This window comes from Hippichthys cyanospilos, chromosome 12, assembly GCF_059441005.1.
Source record: "Hippichthys cyanospilos isolate Australia breed blue-spotted pipefish chromosome 12, RoL_Hcya_1.0, whole genome shotgun sequence".
Classification (NCBI taxonomy): domain Eukaryota; kingdom Metazoa; phylum Chordata; class Actinopteri; order Syngnathiformes; family Syngnathidae; genus Hippichthys; species Hippichthys cyanospilos.
In genome coordinates this window covers 16,028,295-16,048,575 of record NC_142380.1, presented here as the reverse complement: position 1 = coordinate 16,048,575, position 20,281 = coordinate 16,028,295, and the positions used below count along the sequence as shown (strand labels likewise).

The 20,281-nt window shown below is 37.5% G+C and overlaps 2 protein-coding genes across 2 annotated transcripts; both read left to right on the top strand.

Moving 5' to 3' along the window:
- The first annotated feature begins 948 nt into the window (after nt 1-948).
- lyn (LYN proto-oncogene, Src family tyrosine kinase) lies at nt 949-10,552 on the top strand. The gene is made up of 13 exons (XM_088428838.1): nt 949-1,070; nt 1,867-1,943; nt 2,030-2,072; nt 3,150-3,255; nt 3,354-3,452; nt 5,254-5,357; nt 6,164-6,313; nt 6,623-6,775; nt 7,703-7,885; nt 8,066-8,142; nt 8,282-8,435; nt 9,097-9,228; nt 9,489-10,552. Exons 2-13 carry the CDS (start codon nt 1,872-1,874, stop codon nt 9,689-9,691), a joined length of 1,476 nt encoding a protein of 491 aa, XP_088284964.1. The 5' UTR covers nt 949-1,070; nt 1,867-1,871; the 3' UTR covers nt 9,692-10,552.
- Nucleotides 10,553-11,755: 1,203 nt separating this feature from the next.
- On the top strand, nt 11,756-18,174 carry urod (uroporphyrinogen decarboxylase). The gene is made up of 10 exons (XM_088429605.1): nt 11,756-11,904; nt 12,515-12,627; nt 12,700-12,779; nt 13,757-13,819; nt 15,416-15,613; nt 15,692-15,853; nt 15,932-16,066; nt 16,771-16,871; nt 17,461-17,527; nt 17,914-18,174. Exons 1-10 carry the CDS (start codon nt 11,882-11,884, stop codon nt 18,076-18,078), a joined length of 1,107 nt encoding a protein of 368 aa, XP_088285731.1. The 5' UTR covers nt 11,756-11,881; the 3' UTR covers nt 18,079-18,174.
- The last annotated feature ends 2,107 nt before the right edge of the window (nt 18,175-20,281 follow it).

Here is a 20,281-nt window from a genome sequence, read left to right as displayed (position 1 = left end):
TAATATTTTATTTGACTATTTGTCAGGTTCACCCGTCAGACATTTATAAGAAAGTAGACACAAAAAAGAGAAAAGGCATTATTTCTCAGCTCATGCATGAAGAGAACGAAGAAGGACTGCACAAGTATAATTCTACAATGCTCTAAAGCAGCCTCTCTTAACACTCTGTTTATTTGATGCAGAAGTCTCTAATTTACATGAAGATTCCCGCCCGAGAAAAAAACATCAGGACCGGGAACCCACTGTACTTTTCCTTATGTGTGTGTGTATGATTAGTATATATGTGGCAACGCATTCTGTGTGTCAAGACATTCTGCAAGATATTTAATAGATAACAAGTGAAGTGATATCTGTCTGTGCTTAGGGTTAGGGCTGTCCTTCGCACGGCCAAGGTGGAGACAGCAAACTTCTCATAGCAAAGATTGTTTCATCGCAAGCAGTGCATCCATTCTCATGGTAAAGCATTTCTTCATTGCAAGCTATATTGATTGTAGCACTGTTTTTACAATTATTCTAACAATACTCAACTGGCCAAACTTTTCAAAAAAATCATAAACATTGATATGACAAGAAAATGAATTAAACTATTAATATTATTGAGAATAATACAATATATGACTGCACACTGTCTTCTAAAGGTCAAATCTGAAGTAGACAAATAGTAATAAACAACTGTTGATAATGGTGCATCTTTGTGCGTGCCAAAGGCTTACATTTCATACAGATAGTTCAATTGAACACAAAACGTACCTAATTTTGTGGACATTGCGTGTACAATATTTAGCTTCCAAAAAAAAAACGTCTGTATTCTCTTCCTGTGCGTATGTATGTGCGTGCGTTGCTCATTATGCAAATAATGATTAGACAATTGCACCAGGAAGTTTCAATAGGGAAGAAAAAACCCGACCAGTTTTGGCGAAGTTCCTCATTCTGGGGGCTGACCTGCCAGCCGAGATTAACACCAGCGGTGTCGTGAATGAGTGGACCAACCAGGTGGAAAAGCTCCAAGAAAATCTGAGAACCAGGGAACTTGTTTGCAGTGGATTAACAGCTTGTTCACACATCAAAAGGTAAGGACAACGTGTGTGGCGTCTGAGGAAAAACAAACAGCATCGGCTCATTGCTTGTAAGCAGGTACAATTTAGGAGTTATGCCTCAGAAAGATTTTATATTTTCCTATTTTTTAGGCTCCTGTGAATTGTTTACCTTTCTGAGAGCTATTTTTCTGTGTCCCATTTTCAATTTGTAAAGTAGATTTCTTTTAAACAGTTAAACCGATGATTATATCTACAGTGAATAGAAGGCTTTTCCTCTCCCCTCTCAGTTGTCATCATAGGCTTGAACACAGTCCAATTGCTCAAAGAGGAAGTTGTGTGTTGGTCTTTGTGTAGCATGACGTGTGCGTGTACACAGGCTCCTAATCTATTCAGATCCTCCATTTCTGGTTCTTTTGTTTTCTGACTGTCAAGCTAAAAGCTAACTTTTGATTTGCCAAAGAAACGGTCATCTAAGCAACCTTTCTTATAGCTTGAAAAGTTGAACAAACACTTCCAGATTACCATTTTCGATCAACACAGTTTGTTGCTACACAAGTGCTTCTTAATTATTTTTTCAAAAACCCCCACGCTCCCACTTGCCATGCTGACTATGAATATGAATACCATCTATAAAAACTGTTTAAGTATACCTGAAACTGTATCATTTTTATATTATCAAAAGAAAAAGAAATCAACTTTCAACTTTCATAGTGTCTTGACAATCAAGCATTTGAAGCACTGTGTTCTTCTATTTGTTGTCATTGTTTTTGTCAGTAGAATTATGATATTGTAAATTTGACACTTGACCTTTTATCACTTCCCCGTGCAGACATTATGGGCTGTATCAAGTCCAAACTGAACAGCAGGCTAAGTGAAGCCACCAAGGACAAGATCAGTCAGCAGACGGTAATTTAATGAATTTACAAGTAATATGATCTAAGGAAGACTGAAAATATATTTTTAGAATTGAAAATATATTCCTGCTGTTACAGAATAACTCCATGTTGCCTGGCCAGGTATTTCAAAGTATGGAGGGTATGTTACCTTTTTCATTTGTCATCTCTGGTCTATTAAGTTTTTAATCCTCTGTTTCTGGGCCATGAAAATCCATCTTATTCGGCATAACATTGTGTAATCATCAAAATACTGTAAGTGGTAAGTTTAAAGTGTACCTCAGAAGATCGGAAGGAAAAATAAATGGTTCATTAGGAAAATTAGCATGCAATTGTATTTTGTTTACACTGGCTTTATTAAAGCAAGCTTATTTTGGGCCAGAAGTATAATGACTACATGGTGAGAATGTATTGCCTGTCTTCTACTCCACTATGGTGAAGCACCCAAACATCAGCCAAACATTGTAAGAAGATCAGTCAATGCTTCAAAATAAGCCGACTTTCAATGAGTATTGTATGATACAAACGGCATTAGTAAGTGTTTATTTGGAAGATCTTCCCGAAAGCTTTTCCTCCTGACAATGGGCTACTTGATCATCTTAATTAGCTTCAATGTAAACAATTGTGTTTTTCTTATTTTTTTTTTGAGTGACAGTCTTTTTTTGTCTCACTTTTGACTTGACTTGTGACGTCATATCGAATGTATAATATTCAGCTACGCAAAACTGAAAAGAAGTGACCAGAAAAGATCCCTGGGCGAGCGACGATCCATTAACTTGATGGAAATCTGCCTGGAACCACGTTAAAGTGGAGAATATCCATATTTGAACAGAACAATAGTGGGGCAATGTCTGGATTAAATTTCAACAAGCAAGAACGGTCTTTCTGGAAAAACTTACCTGTGAGACAGCTGACCAGGAGCGGCATGCAAACATGTGTTGATCAAGCCAGCATTTTAGTGAATTTTATTAATATGATAAGCTGTTGCACTCAGCTGTTGCAGTGGTGGAATATGAACGGCTCTTTATGGCAAAGAGCCATTCAAAAGACACGGTTCATTTGTGAACGTCACATCACTAACACAAACCCTTTACCTGGTCGACAGACACATCCTACTGCATGTTAAATCCCAATGGTGGTAATGTGCTAATGTGTTCGCTGACTTGGTAATAACAGTGTAACATTTACAGTGAATAACACCGTATCTCTTGTTCATCAGAGCAATGTGAGACCGGCAAAACAGTGGTGGGCCTTTTCCCATATGAAGCTGTACATCCTGAGGATCTTGGATTCAGTAAAGGAGAAAAAATGATCATTCTTGAAGAGTGAGTGTCTTAGCTGGAACTATAAAAAAAACTACTATTGTTTAGTGTGGGAGCTAAACTCTAACAAATGCGCTTAAACCCTCGAATGCTTTTTGCAGACACGGTGAGTGGTGGAAAGCCAAATCGCTGGTGTCGGACAAACAGGGCTTCATCCCATCCAATTATGTTGCCCAAGCAGACACTATGGAAGTAGAGCAGTGAGTGTCTACTGCACAGGCCTGTGCTGTGAAACGTTGATGCATTGTAATGAAAACTGACATGGTTACATGAGTGGCATAATATGGTCTTTCACAAGTCTATATGTCATTTTACAAAAGCTCATACCTTAGAAGCTGGCAAGGGTAGCAAGATAAAACCGGTCAAATGTTCTACTCAAGTGGCCTGTCGGGTCAGTCATGTCACAATCACTTTTGTACATTTTCTTAAAATATCTTTTGTACGATTTTCATTGCATTTCATTCATTCATTTACTGATAGCTTTTTTCCTTAAAGCAACTTTTCTTCTGTCAAGAAGAAATCAAAGCCTGAATGATAATGAGTTTCGTAAATATAAATTAAAACATAAAAGACCTTATTGTTTTTGGTCCCAGTGGACCTTGTACATCTCATCATGTTGACCCGGAGTCTTATTTAAAGCATTCTCGGACATGGGGTGATTTTAAAGTGAACTGGCAAATCAGTGTTGTTGTTAAATCCATCTTTTTTCATTTTATGCAGCTGGAAAAGGTAAAGCAGCTCACTGACAGTTAAGGACCTTGTTACAGTTTTTGTTTGGTGATACACCAAATTAGTAATAATCAATGTTAGGCAAGTTACTTAAAACCTTAATGCATTATTAATTACTTATTACTGTCAATTCAAAGTAATGACTTACATTACAATATTACTATATTTATAATATTACTATATATTACTATATTTGAAACCTAAGGCATTACTCTACTATTGCATACTTTTATATTGTTCTTACTAACATAACTGGAAATCCAGATTTGCCATTCTAAATGTAGCTCATTATGCTCATTACACTTCTAGTGAAAGGTTGGTTTAAGCCTAAAGCCAACACAAATCATTTCATCTGTATTGTTAACCTTTAAAGACAAGATGTAAAAATCTTTTTTTTTCGTATTTTAATCCCTTTGTTCTTAGCTTCACAGCATAGTGATGCATTGTTTATGCTTTAAGCAGCAACAGTTAGTGAATTCCACAATGTCAATGTTAATATTCAGATTCAAATTCAGTCAGCTAGATTAGGGATAGACATTTCAAAAATACAGTAGATGGTTTCAGTGGGGCTAACAACATAAGCAGCTAGCCTACATCATCCTTATTGTGTTTCGCGTACTGTTTAACATTTTTTTTTTGTATGCTTCATCTTGATACACATTCACCACAACTATTTATAGTTTATAGCCATTGTACAGTGAAAATTTGTGTTAGCTTACCATGTCAGTATTGCTAGTTGCGACAGGGATCTCACTGACAAGGTTTCAAAATGCTGGCCAATCTACTGTAGAAAGCGGCAGCATATCTGCTACGTATGACATACTCCGCCACAAGTCTCCTAATATCTTGAGGTGGAAGTGGCATCCCTGAGCTAGAGAACGATAATTTTGCCTGCTTTGTTTAATCCCCAATCCCCCGCGTGTTTTGTTTTCGCTAACTTCACGTTACTATGGCTCCGCTCTAAATGGTTAGTCAAATTACTGGTGCTATTTGGCAAAGGGGACAGCTCTTTAGGTGGCAAGCACATATTGCACCTAACTATTATATTCCTTATATATTCCTAAAATATTACTTTTTTTGTGTGTGTGTGTAATGCATTACAATATGGCGTTACAGCAAAAATGAATGCATTACAGTGATTACGTTATTTTTGCAATCCATTACTGTAAATATGCATTACTCTCAACACTGGTAATACTGTATAAATAATGGAATGGTTTCTATTATAAAAAATGCATCTGAAATGCAGCTGATCAAATAAATCCTTTGCAGATGGTTTTTCAAGGACATTACAAGAAAAGATGCTGAGAGGCAGCTGCTGGCACCAGCAAACAAACCTGGGGCTTTTCTTATCAGGGAGAGTGAAACTTCAAAAGGTATGGAAATCAATCACATCAATGCCACTGGCACCTCTGATATTTTTTTCCATGTTCACGTTCTGTTTTGACAGCCTTTTTACGGAGGACCGAAAGTGTCAAATTTGAGTAAATAAGTGTACCATTCAATAATTAAATAAGTGCCATTAAATAATTGAATGTTTTTTAAATTAATTTAAACTGTCGTTGAATAAATAAATATTTCATGAATTAATTAAATGTTTCATCAGTTAAATAGAACATTTATTTAATTAATGACACAGTAATGACACATTGGTGTGGCGTTTCATGCATTTAGTTTCTCTGTCAACCTCACTCGATGTTTGCTGGGCGGGTCTTAACACCTGATTGGTTACCGTGCTCCTCAGATCAAGCCAGAGAAGGGGTTATAACCAATGTGGATAGTTCTTTGATCACTCTTGGGTCAATATTGTGATGAAAAAGTGCAGAAATAACTCAACTTCAATTCATTCCTCCACGTTACGTTGTAGAAAATCGTTTTGTGCAGGCCCTACTTTCACATACTCAGCAAAGTCTAATACATCCATTAATTCAATAAATCTTTCATTAATTAATTAAATATGTCAGTAATTAATAACCAATTTGAATAATGGCACTTTTAATTCATTAATGAATCATTAAATGATTTAATGATACTATTTATTTAATTTTTGGATGGTACATTTATTTAATAAATTTTGGCACTTTTGGTCCTCCATACCTTTCTTCCTTCACGGACACCATTGTTGTTTTTTTTATTCTTGCCTCTTATTTTGAAAACATGCTTCATATTTTTCCCTTCCAAGGTAGTTATTCATTGTCCATGCGAGATAGTGATACCCAAGGAACAGAATCCGTCAAACACTATAAGATCCGGATGTTAGATAATGGAGGGTTCTACATCTCTCCTAAGATCTCCTTCCCTGACATCAGCACCATGATCAAACACTACTGCAGTAAGTGCAACTTTAAACTATAGATCTCGCTTCCTAAAATTTGTTTGTGTTCATGACCTATTCTATACGCGTAGTCGGATCTCAGAGTGATTGTATGTTTGATTAGCACAACAGGAACTATGATAGTGAAGTACAAACTGGTACATATTTTTTGCCAATGTTACATAATTACAACCATTAGGGTTTTTTTTTTCTTTCTTTTACACTAATTCTTTTGGCAGATTGCATGCTCCCCTCATTAAATAAGTGTTATGAATTTTAGTTTAAAAATACTAAATGTTTCAGTGTAAATGTCTGTGTACTTTCCAGACAAAGCAGATGGCCTGTGTCGTAAACTGGACCGTCCATGTGTAAAGCCTAAAGCTCAAAAGCCGTGGGATAAAGATGCCTGGGAGATTTCCAAGGACTCCATTACGATGGTGAAGAAACTAGGAGCAGGGCAGTTTGGAGAAGTCTGGATGGGTTAGTATCAAAAGGAACAGTGCCGAAGTGGTACTTATTTTCAGTTCTGGAGTTTCAGTGCTTTTTTGGTCATATTTTAATTCATTCATTGACGTCATCTTGAATACATTAATATAATAATAAAGATAAATGCGTATGGAGGCTGAGTATGGGGTTTTGAATGGTTATGGAAATTCATCACATTGTCACTCCAACATTGTCATGTTAAGACCAGATTTTGGACCCAGGAGAAGACAGGACACAGATGGAGAAGTACAAGTCCTTATATAGAATGTCAATTAAAAAATATAGCTTGAAAACCAGCTCTGAAGAAAATGAGGAAGGCAGCTTGACAGACTTGAGACAGCTTGCTGTACTAAAAACATGTCACTGAGAACCTAAACGTAAAAGTTAGTAAATGAACATCCTAAAATAATTATTATATATTATAAAATAATTATTAAATATTACTTTAGGCAAAACAACTATAAGCAGGGGAGCACATAATTTTTATTGTGCGTTACTCGCATGAGTACCAGGACGTAGTGTTTGGTACTCACCCTTTCTTTCATTAAAAAGTCTTCATCAATCTAAGTGTTGCTCCCGCATTAAACGCACTGATTGTGCGCACCCAACGACCTCGCATTATTCAAGCCTGTGTCCTCGAAAGGTTTCAGAAGTCCATCAGTTAGGATTTCAGAGGTAAATCCTAGAGTCACAGAGTAAACAATCTCATTCATGAGTTTCAGTAAACAAATATCCTCAGAATAGGAAGCCATGGGACCTTAGCTTTATAAAATGCAGGAGGAAAACTGTACCCGTGGATTCAACATATTGCGTTCCGTCCCCGCTGCGTCGTCTTTTATAGGGTTGGCTTGTCTTTTCTAACCTTTAGTATTTTAACTTCATTTTTCATGACCTCCCCTTATTTGCTGTCGTTTTGATCAGCTTACTACAACAACACAACCAAAGTGGCGGTGAAGACACTGAAGCCAGGAACCATGACGGCGGACGCCTTCATGGAAGAAGCAAACATCATGAAGACGCTTCAGCATGAAAGACTCGTGCGTCTCTATGCTGTCGTCACAAAAACGCAGCCAATATACATCATCACTGAATTCATGGCAAACGGTAAACTCCATCCTATTCAAAATGTGAAGCTGGCTACGATCACAACCAGATGCTATTGCGCATTATTACAATTACGAAAAGCTTATCGTGAGAGGCGTTCTTCTATGAATTGTGATTAGTCATCATAAATATTTCTGTATGTGAAATTCCACTTCTTTTCCCCTCTTTTGTGGCTGTTAGGGAGCCTGTTAGACTTCCTCAAGAGTGATGCAGGCTGCAAACTGCGATTGCCCAAGCTCATTGATTTTGCAGCGCAGGTGATCTTTAATACCTCATCACTCCATTGTATTTTTACTTTGCCCAACTGAATCACGGACTGTGTCATGTGTATCTTTTGCATTTATGCATTAACCTTCCTCTATCTTAATCATTGTTTTTCTTCTCGATCTACTGCAGATTGCAGGAGGCATGGCATACATAGAGAGAAAAAAATACATCCACAGAGACCTGAGAGCAGCAAATGTTCTCGTGTCCGAGAGCCTACTCTGTAAAATTGCAGATTTTGGACTGGCGAGAGTCATAAGTGATGACGAGTACACTGCCAAAGAGGGTGTGTGTGTGTGTGTGTGTTGTGGTTGACCTTTATGTTGTTTCATCTGTTTTGACGTTTTCATTGCTTTTCCTGTCAATAATAAATTATCTTGGTAAAATTACCATCTAGAGCATGGTAAAATGCACTGATGCTCTATAATGCCTACTAGGCACCGCCTGGTCTGATGCTAAATGTCATCTTTGCCATTAAGCATGCAACTCTCCACAAATTATAGATTTTGTTGGTAGGGGTGTCAGATGAACATATTAATTGCAATAATGAATTACAGTCACAGTGAAAGCATTATTTTATTTATCTCATTTTAAATCTCTAACCTTATGCTATATAGATTTGTTATGTTGCATGAGACATCCTGCGCTTGAATTTGCTGGGGATGGAAAACAGGTCAATCTCTCCCTGAAGTGGGCACTGATTGGTTGTCGTTGTGCGAAGCATAACTTTACAGCAGTGCTTCTTGTATCTAAATTAAAAGAAAAACAGAATATCTGGGTGAGATTAAAAAGAGATAAATTCAATCCATACTTTTAAGCTCATTACAACACAATGTGCTGCCCCATGAAATGAAATCCTGACAATGCTTATGTTTAGCAGTACTGTAAATAGTTCATATCTTGACTAAACAGATGTATTGTTCTGTGTGTGTATTTGTCCAATGCAGGAACTAAATTCCCCATCAAGTGGACCGCACCTGAAGCCATCAACTATAGCTCCTTCACTATTAAGTCAGACATGTGGTCCTTTGGAGTTCTGCTCTATGAGCTTATTACACTTGGAAAAATGCCTTATCCAGGTAAACATTAATCAATTAGCATGATTAGGGCTATTCTGTATCACTTGTTTTTTCTATTGATACCAGTATGAGTTCTCAATTCTTGAGTACTCACCGGTAACGATACCAAGCGACCATCACCACTCGTATTTTTGATACATAACCTTTCTAAAAGATAATTTGGTCAGATCATTTTAAAGCAACAATTTTCACTTTCACTTATTTCTGGCAAAGGATCAAATTGTTGAAAACCTCCTCCTTTGTCTTTCCATTTTGTACAGGCATGACAAAAGTGGAAGTCATGTCCTCTGTGCAGCGTGGCTACCGGATGCCCTGCCCTGACAACTGTCCCGCCGAACTATACAGCATCATGATGTCCTGTTGGAAAAGCGCGCCGGATGACAGGCCCACTTTTGATTATATGCAGAGCGTCCTTGACGACTATTACACTTCCACCGAGGGACAGTATCAACGAGAACCTTAGATGCAGATTGTTGGAGACATTCTTCAGCACAGAAACATGGTCATTTTTGTTCGGCGTTTTGACTGGAGCTATTCTTGGTCTTGTGTTAATGAGTTCCTTGTGAAAATGTCTACCTTACACTACAAGAAAGTATATTAATTCTACTGTTCTGGCTTTTTTTGTTTCGGTTTTCATTTAAATTGTTGTTGGTTGTATATTACGGAAAATTATACATACGTTTTTAAGCCTTGCCATATAAGAAACAAAATGTAAAATGAACACAATATGTGGTTTAGAATTTCTATTTGAAAATATATGAAAGTAATATCAATATAAATTCAATTGGTGTCATCAATATTAAGGCACACATACAAATCTGAATAGGTAGTCAGTGGCCCAAAAGCATTTGGTAGTAGTTTTTACATGCCTATACTATAGTGAAAACATTATTATGTGGTATGGTGTAATGTTCTGTTCTGCATCAAAATAATCTTGTTAGATTCGCTTTTTAACTGAGAAATCAACTTGCATAAAATATTGACAGCAACGGCCAACCCTTTTTTTTTAATGTTAGGGTGCTTAATTTGCATGTTTCACTGATCAGTGAAGTGTATCACCTGCTTCATATTGAAGTAATCCAGCTTCCTTTTTTTACAGACCTGTTTGTCACTGTTATGTTTGAATCCTGTTTATTTAAATGTCAAACCTAAACCTAACTGAAGGAGGACTTAAAACTGTTAAAAGAATGAACATGTTTTTTGACTGGTGTTTGATTTTGTTTATGTGATCATTTATATACTCTGTGTTATTTTCTTTTTTGCACTATTATACACACAGCAAATATCATTGTTACATATTTTGTAAATAAACATTTAGATCATTGATTCATATATTTTCAATAAGAACTAATATACAGGTTCATGTGGAGCTGGAGTCTGTCCCAGTTGACTTGAAGGGAAATGCAGACTCCACCCTGGTTTTTCACAACAGGGGACTTTTCACTATAGCAAATCTATGTCTTGCACGTACACATAAAACACGTGTTGTGCAATCTACAATCTGACAGGTTAAAAACAAAGCCATCCAACACAGGAAGAAAGAAAGAAAGAAAGAAAGAAAGAAAGAAAGAAAGAAAGAAAGAAAGAAAGAAAGAAAGAAAGACATTGACAAATCTACAATAAGCATTTATTTTCATACATCAATTTCTTGCATAATGTTTTCCACTTTGCTTCATCCATCTTTAAAATACCAAATTTGCAAATGGTCTTCAGACTGAAACTGTAACTTCAGTGGGACCCATGATAAAAATGAGTTTGACACCCCTTTGTTAGACTGTAAATAATGTGGGCGTCACCAACATGGCACATCTATTGGCACGAGGTAGCCCATGGATCTAATGAGTATCCCATGGATTTGTAATCCAATCCAATCTAATCCACTTTATTTATATAGCACAATTTTAACAAACACAAGGTTTCCAAAGCGCTGTACAGGAAAATTAAAACACAATAAACTGGTAACACAATAAAAACACAATGAAACAGTAAAATGAATAACATATCAAATAAAATCAAAGTCAACAGTATGCAAGGTGTCGAAAGCCATGTAGAAAAGATGGGTTGTAAAAATAGTTTTTAAAACAGATAAAGATGAGGCCTGTCTAACATGCAGTGGCTGTTCATTCCACAGTTTTGGAGCTGTGACACACTTGTAATTAAACATAAGTGAATGAAAAGATAAATTACTGGTGATGTGCGATATTGTGATTTTGTGGTTTGTAGAAATTATCATTTAAAAGTGCACTTTGCAGAGATTTGTAGAAATAGTGTTGGAAAATAACATCCTACATTGTTAAATCGTTAGCATGATGAATGGCTTCACTGATGAAAACTGCACAGAAGTCGTTTGAGAAAGGAGGAAAGAATTGATTCCAAAATTAAATCCAGCACGTGGGAGATAAGAGAGCCTAATTACTTACGTCAAATCTGCATGGTTTCGAATTGTTGGCAAATCTGTGCACGTTAAAGAATGAATGTATCTTGTTTTGAAATGTATGATATTTCCGGCGTAGTCACGTGAGTCAAAGATGGCCGCGCCCTGTGAGTGACAGTTTGTTTGGAGTTAAAGCGGGGGAAAGTGTCAGTTGAGGTGGTGTATGACCCAGTCGACAGCTTGCAATATAAAGTTCGTCTTTTCCTCAGGTTGGCCGACATGAGCAAGGGCGAATTAATCCTGTGAGTAGCCCGCTTCCTGTTGTAATGTCACTCCTGCTGCAAAGATGTCAGTGGCGTTATGAAAACAAGTCTTCTGTCAGTGTTATGAAAGCATGGCTTGTTTTCGGTATGTTCATGTTTGCTTGGCCTGTCAGAAATCGCATTTGCAGTTGCAGACGGCATTTGTTGCTGAAGATTATTTTTGAAAAATATGCGTGCAACATTGTAACAAGTGTAGTTATCCGTGTAATTAAAGAACTCAGATGCTTTGTCTCAAACACATTCTTTCTCTAAATCTCTAATTTGGCCGCAAATAAGACGAAAGCTATAACAGCAATACTATATTTACTGGTGTTTCTAAAGAAACATTCCTCTGCTTTACTCAGTAGAATTTATGGATGCCTTATATTTTAATTTTGCGCTTTATTTAACTGTCTCGATGGTGCTGGGAGCTGATTAAATGAGCATAGGCATTATCTTTCCTCACCACCAATGGGGAGTGGGATGTCTGTAGTTTAGATAACGCAACTTCACTGCGAGACATTATTAGACACTATTGTCAAAAAATGATCTGCATATTTAAATCGTATGAAGCTCGTTTTATGACCAACATGCTGATGTTCCCCCCCAGCCCTGAAGAGTTCCCTCAACTCCAGAACGACACATTCCTACGAGCAGCTAGAGGTGAACCAACCAAGCATGTCCCCGTCTGGTGTATGAGACAGGCTGGAAGATATCTACCTGGTACTGGGAGCTCTTTGCCGGTCAATTTTACGAATTGACATTGTGAATAACAACATTTTGTCACATTTGCAGAGTTTCGTGAGTACAGGGCAGGGAAGGACTTTTTTGAAACGTGCCGTTCGCCAGATGCCTGCTGTGAGCTCACATTGCAAGTATGGAATCGCCTCATTATTTTTTAACTTTCTAGTTTTGCTCCTGCTTTCTACTTTGTCTAACCTTAAATTTTCAAGATTTTGTTTCACTGTTTTGCGTCATCGTTTCTGTTTTGTAACAGTAATTGTTTGGGGGAAAGTAATGTAGAGTATAGGGGTGCACGATTATGGTCAAAATAATAATCATTATACACAATAATAGTTTTAATCACAATTATTCATCATGTAATTCATCAACTTGTCTATTTATTGCCCTTTTTCAAACAAGAAGTATATATTCAAGGCTTCATACTTACAAGTAATAATAAAATAAATAAATAAAGGAAATAATTAAAACAAATTCACAAGGCATGGCAAAAACTTGTCAGACAGGGCAACACAGCTAAATTACTTGCTGAGTGCAAACCAATAAAAAAGAAAATCAGCCTACTCAGAACTAAGCACATTATTTAGTTTTAAGCAAATATCGATCAATTAGCAGTCAAAATGTCATTTTCGGTCATTTCAAACCAAATTCTTTCCAATCGGATTTTTCAAAACGGGTCTCAATTGACAACTCTCACTGTATATATGAGGAATACGGTGAGAAACTCAATGCCTTTTCACACTGGTTAATAATAATTAGAGATGCTTTTGTCATGCAAACATGTGGGAAACAATGCCTCCTGGGGCTAGGATGGCAAAGTGCTTGATTTGACTTGTAATCAAAAAAAGTGCTTGAGGATCAGCTTAATTTAATCATGGCAGCCAATATCCTGAAAATTAATATTCGATCAATTGTGCAGCCCTATGTGGTTGTGTTGATAATTTTTTTTTTCAAAATTTCACACATCAAGAGCTGCAGTACTACCAACTGCAATCATTAATGCATGTCTAATATGCAATCACATTTTCAGACGTAAAAATAGTGTGCACTTCAAAGATGCTATTATTATTATCATTTCGATTAAACTTTTTGCATTTTTCTGCCTATTTAGCCTCTGAGGCGTTTTCCATTTGATGCTGCCATCATCTTTTCTGACATCCTCGTTGTGCCACAGGTAAGCTTAAAGAAGCCTTATCATGGAAATGTAACTTTTTGGAGCTTTTGACCATGTTACAATGTTAATTTCTCATCCCAAACCCCCCTAAAGTGTCATTTTCCTTCATATTTGCATTTCTAAGAATTCCTTGCTTATTCTGTGCTCTCAGCACAAGCCCCACCTGAATAGATAAAATGTCTTTTGATAGGAAGGCCCTTGAATGACCTCTGCAAAGCCCATGCAGAGTAAAATCACACTTGCTCACATAAGTTTACATACCCCAAGGTTATCGTTTTTCTTTGTTACGGTTTAGTGACCAGGTGACTCTAGAACAATGTGATAAAGGACGCGCATCAGCTATGTGGTGAGAGGCGGGGTTTCTGTCAACAAGACGTTTCAACTTCCTGATTAGAAATGGCACGACCCAAAATCAAAACCAAACTCATATTTCTTTAAAAAATTACATTTCCAATGCATCGATGGTAAGATTTTATTTATATTCAAACTGTGGAACATTTAAAATACAATCATATGGGTCATTTAACTGGTGGCTGTTGATTAAACAGTCTATTACTTAAATACATTAAATATTAATGATGAATTAACGACTTAAAAACTGAAAATGCACTCGTATAATATTGACTGAAATTTCCATCGTGCCTTGCAGTTCCGTAGGTCAGTGGTTCACAACCTTTTTTCAGCGTGTGAAATATGTTTCCAGCCAAGTACCCTGTCAGCAGCATTTTTGGGTTAAAAAAAATAAAAATAATAAAAGCTTAAAACATGCCATCAGGGTCTGATTTATTTACAGTAACTTAATTTGTATTGGTCCACAAAAAATAATCAACATAAAGTGACCTCTTTTGAATCATAGAAGAGATCTGTTATCAAAAAGAAATAATTATTAATAAATATCTGACCACAAACAATAATCAATATAAAGTATCAGACCTGTTCTCAAAAATAAATAATTAAAAATAAATATTTGTCCACAGAAAAATATTCAACATATAGCGTCCTCTTTTGGATTACAGTAGAGATCTGTTTTAAAAAATAAATCATTCATTATTAATAAATATTTGTCCACAGGAAAATGTTTAGCTTAAAGTGTCCTCCTGTGGGATCATAGTAGAGATCTATTCACAAAAATAAATCAATAACTTGACAGGTAGAGAGGTGGCACTGACAAGTTGGGGCAAACCTTTCTAGTATGGGGGAGCATCTGGCTTTTAAAAATAATGAAATTGAATAACCTACTAAACATAAAATTTGTTTGAACTTTTTCTGAAATATTTCAGTAATTCAATAAATATTTGTAAAGGATTGTTGCATGTTTCTTTGTTTACTTTCAAATCTAGAGTACCCCTTGGAGGTCCTTCAAGTACCCCCATTTGAGAAGTACTGCCTTAGGTTGTTTAGGCTGATCTGTTTTGCCGCCCTCTAGTGGCTATAAGCCTCGGTGCCGTTATGTTTTATTTTGCGAACCACTTCCATTAAAGAAACGTCGCCAGAAGTTGGTGGACATTGAAATATTTCAATCTGTGAAAAACAGACGTCATCATCTTCCTTTAGGGCAAGAATCAGTCAGCTAATGTACCCTTTCCTCCTCTTCAGGCAATGGGTATGGATGTCCAGATGGTGCCGGGCAAAGGTCCTACATTCCCAGAGCCCCTGAAGGATCCAGAAGACCTGCAGCGCCTGCGTGTAAAAGTGGATGTAGCCAAAGAACTGGGTTACGTTTTTCAAGCCATCACACTGACCAGACACAAGATTGAGGGCAAAGTGCCACTGATAGGATTCACCGGAGCGCCGGTGAGGTTCTGAGAAGCAGTCTGCGAGTGTTGACATCTCGCTCGTTCTGTCCTTAATCGGTTTGCATTCCCTTGACAGTGGACGCTCATGTCTTATATGATAGAAGGCGGCGGTTCAAACACCCACTCCAAAGCAAAGCGTTGGCTCTATCAGCATCCCCAAGCCAGCCACATGCTGCTGAAGATGCTCACGGACGTCATAGTCCAGTATCTGCTGGGCCAAGTTGCAGCCGGAGCCCAGGTGGGACTTTCTCCGCTCATGTTTTCTACGCCCGTCGTGTCAAATGTCATATTGGAAAATTGGACTCCCTTTTAACAGGCTCTGCAGGTTTTCGAGTCCCACGCCGGCATTTTGGGGCCGGCGGAGTTTCAGGCGTTCTCTTTACCTTATCTCCAAGACATCGCTCGCCGCGTCAAAGAGAAACTCAAAGAGGCACGACAGGAAGTTCCCATGGTGAGAGGAGACACGCACATACGCATCAAGACCCTTAACGCAGTCCCTCTCAAATAGGAGGGCGGGCCAGGAGGGGCGCAGGTTTTGTAGTGTGAAGTGGAATTGCAATCAAATAAGGACTGACATATATTTCTTTTCTCCAGGCACTATGATGCGCTCGGTTATTTTTTTTAGATTTAGACTAACCTGTATAAACATTTTAAAAAGTAGTTAACAGCTTTTAAGTATACTTATCAACTTTTATGGATGATAATCTTATTTGGAGTTAGTGCGGTGAGTGGGGGGGTCTCTTTTCAGGGAGGGGGCTTTGCAAAATATAATTGAGAAGCACTGCCTTAACCAAATACTGCATAACGATGCTTTATTGTTATTCCCTTGAACTATTATGAAAAACTCATGCTTATTTCGGCAAAATATTTTCACCCTTTTCATTCAGTGCGATGTATTTTTCTCTCTTATCTTTTATTGTAATTATCTGCATTATTGGTTGCAATGTGTATTTATTACATATAATTCCCAACAGGCTTCATTAAGAATTCCTCACCATGTCTTTTTTTTTTTTTTTTGCTTTTAGCCAAAAGATGGCAGCATTGCGCCAACAATAAGATTCGCCCGCTGAAGGATCCTCGTAATTGTTCTGTATTAATTGTGTGTGTGTGTGTGTGTGTGTGTGTGTGTGTGTGTGTGTGTGTGTTTGTGAGCAGATTGTATTTGCAAAGGATGCTCATTACGCTTTGGAAGCTCTGTCTCAGTCTCATTATGAAGTCGTCGGGCTTGACTGGACCATTGACCCTCGTTCAGCACGGTAACACGCACACACACACACGCAGACACACACACACATGCACATAAGTAATTATTTACCCAGCATACTGTGTTTGATGAACAGAGCAGTAAACTCAGGATTAGCTCTAGTTAATTTTTTAATCAGTAAGAAGCCCATCTGTAAGGACTCAGGCCTTGGAAGTAAAGGCGCTAATAGAGGTTCCAAGGATTATATTTTGGATCCTGATTACTGTTGAAGTGCCTTTGAGCAAGGTAGAACCCCCTCCCACGAAATGCAATATATACTATTTTTGGAACACATACAAAAGATAATTAATGTACAATGGAACTGAAGGGAAATGGCTCCTAATGTCATGCAATTATGAGTTCTACCAAACGCTTTGTAGTCAGAAAACGAAATAAAAGAAAACATAAATGCATGATGGCAGGCCTTCCTTTTTTTTGTCTTTTTATTTATTAAAGATGGATCCTTAACCCTTACCACAGACAAGGGAACTGCATTCATTCAGGCACAGATTTTGTTCAGAGACTTTTTTTTTTTTGTTTATTCTGAATTGTGTTCTGAATGTGTGCCCCCCCCCCCCCCTTTTTTTTTTTTTTCAATGCAGGGAGCGGACAGGAGGAAAGGTTAGCCTTCAGGGAAACATGGACCCATGTGCGCTTTATGCTCCCAAGGTAACAATAAACATGTCTTTGTCTCTTGTCACGCATGTACTCCTTTGATTGATGTGTGTGTGTGATTGGATATTCTTCATGATACAAAAAGAGAACTATAATTTTTTGAAAATCTAGCTGCACTCATCTGGTAAGCATGATATGACCATTCTTTGTCCTCTCTCTATTTTCATGTTTATACTGTATGTATCCTAAACTTCATTTGGCACAGGCATAGCATAAAATTATTTACCAAAAACAGTTCATCCTTGACCCCTTTAATGGAAAGGAGATTAAAAAAAACACACACACACACACACCTTATTTTGTTTTTAGAACCTTGGCTGAGCCCTCGTCTTTTTGTGCCCAGCCACCCACCCATCCTCCTCTCCTCTATTTTTTTTTAGGAACGTATTTCAGACATCGTGAAGAACATGCTGGAAGGTTTTGGCACCAGAGGCTATATTGCCAATCTGGGCCACGGTCTTTATCCTGATATGGACCCGGAGAATGTGGGCGCCTTTGTGGAGGCTGTGCACCGACACTCAAAACAGATGATCAAGCAAATGTAGACCGGGATCTGGAAAATGATTCATGATGTAAAATGTTGATTTAATTTTTTTTAAGAATCTGAAGTGAATAAACAGATACATAGACCAGTGACAGAATTTTAGGTGTTCATGTGACTTGACGCAGTTTTAATGAATTTGCCTTCCTACACCACCACAATAGATTTGAAATCAAACCCGAGCCGAGATCTAAATCCGGAAATTGAGGATTGCCAGGCAGAGGTGCGTTCCACTAGCTGTAAGTCAAAATTTAAATGGTACTTCTGTTTACAAAATTGATTCATTCCGGAAGTAATTTTGTAATGTAAATCTTTCATAAGTAGAGCCGATTTTCCCATGTAAATAACCGAATCCGTTCCAAGCCCCCCCAAATGCTCCTAAACCCTTTAAATGAATGTTATTAAATGATAAAAATGCATCTAAAACAGAAACAAATACATATTAAAATTACATTAGTACATAATCAAAATATATTGTGTAAAAAAAAAATAAAACACACTCCTAAACCCTTGAAATTAATCTTATTAATTGTAGCTTTGACAATATGAATGCAGTTCACTTGTTTGCCTTGCGATGATGCTGGTGTGTTGGTGATGAGTGCAGAGAGCAAGAGAGAGGGAAAGACAGACAGACATGTTTTTAGATGTATAATTTGTACATTTTTATTTTATTTTTTATTTCCAGTGATTCCAGTGAAGTCCAAATGAGCTCTATCTATCTATCGATCTATCTAGCTAGCTGTATTTTGGGCATGTAAATTTACCTAAGTTTAAATTTGGGTCATGCAAAGTTCTTCTTGTGTGATGTCATTGCTAAAGTGTTAACGGCGTGCTAACAACGCAAACGTCTGATGCGAAAGCCCAAGCTGGTAGGTTACATATGTGATTTTATGTGAATATGTACAATGTTAGCCATAGCCAATGTTAATTCTATGTTTGTTAGTTCTGTTGGTGGGGCGTGTGGATGAAATGAGTAAAGATGAAAAGTGGAAGAGCACAGTAACAAAAAATGTTTGTGTCATTTGTGGGCAAGCCGACATATTAACAAGTTCTAAAAAGGCATCACAAATAAATATGGTAGCCATCACGGCTTGTGATAACGTGTTATATCAGACTAGAGTCATGTTGGCGCGAGCGCTGGTGTCTCGTGTCTCATAGGCCAACAATGTTGCCTTTCGTATCTTGTATTTTCTCGTTACTAAAGACAATATTTTTCCGCCAAGGCCTTCAGGCGTAAGCTGAATTTTTCCTAACGAGAGGCATTCGTAAGCAGAGGTACGGCCGTACTGTTTTTGTTGAGGAATAATTCTTGATCGTGTGGCATTTGCGTATTCTCTCCGGATTCTCCCTTTTCCTCCCTCCAAAAACATGCACGGTAGGTGGATTGGACACCACTGTCAATCGTCCTGTACAGAACATGTACAGTAAGTCTGTTTCCCGACCCAATGTAGCATTTGAGTATCAACAAATGGCTTTCTAAGACAAGATTTTCTATTAATCTCCAATGTATCTATCTGGTGGGAGTGGATTATGCATTTGGATTTTGAATGGGATGACCCCATTCCCGACGGTACTTTTATGTGTACATGACAAACACGTTCACGTTGAAAGACATGACATTGGTATTAATGGTCGTGTACTTTTCCAAGTCCCCTCAAGAGCTCAGAAATACAAGTGGAGATAAAGCTTTAAGCTGTAACAGATTCAATCATAACGCATCATCTTAAAAGCAGCTTTGGGGAAAATGCAAGGTTGGCCAAATAGTCATCGTGGAATCAGTTTTGATGGAAGGGAGATTGCAAAGAGCACTGAAGCCAGCTTCAGTTTGATTTATTTTGTTACTGCGCAGGAATGTACGCTTATATTTGGAATGTATTTGTTGACTTGCTCATCCGCTCAACACACCAGGGATCACGATATTTATGCATGCTTTTGAAGTTCATTTCCTATATTTGGCTTATTTATTTGACGGGGAGCATGGATTTGATTCATTTTAATGATGAAAAGGATCAGCATTGATAATTATATGAATTGTACTTTATCAATTACAGTATTGAATGAGGTTTTCAGAGAAATAAATCCCTTTAATTTTCACAGACTGGGCTTCAAAATTTCCCCTGTACATCTTTCATAAATTCTGTAATTCAGTGTTTATCAACTTTTTTCATCGATATACCCCATGTGGAATATTATTCAAAACTTGTCAG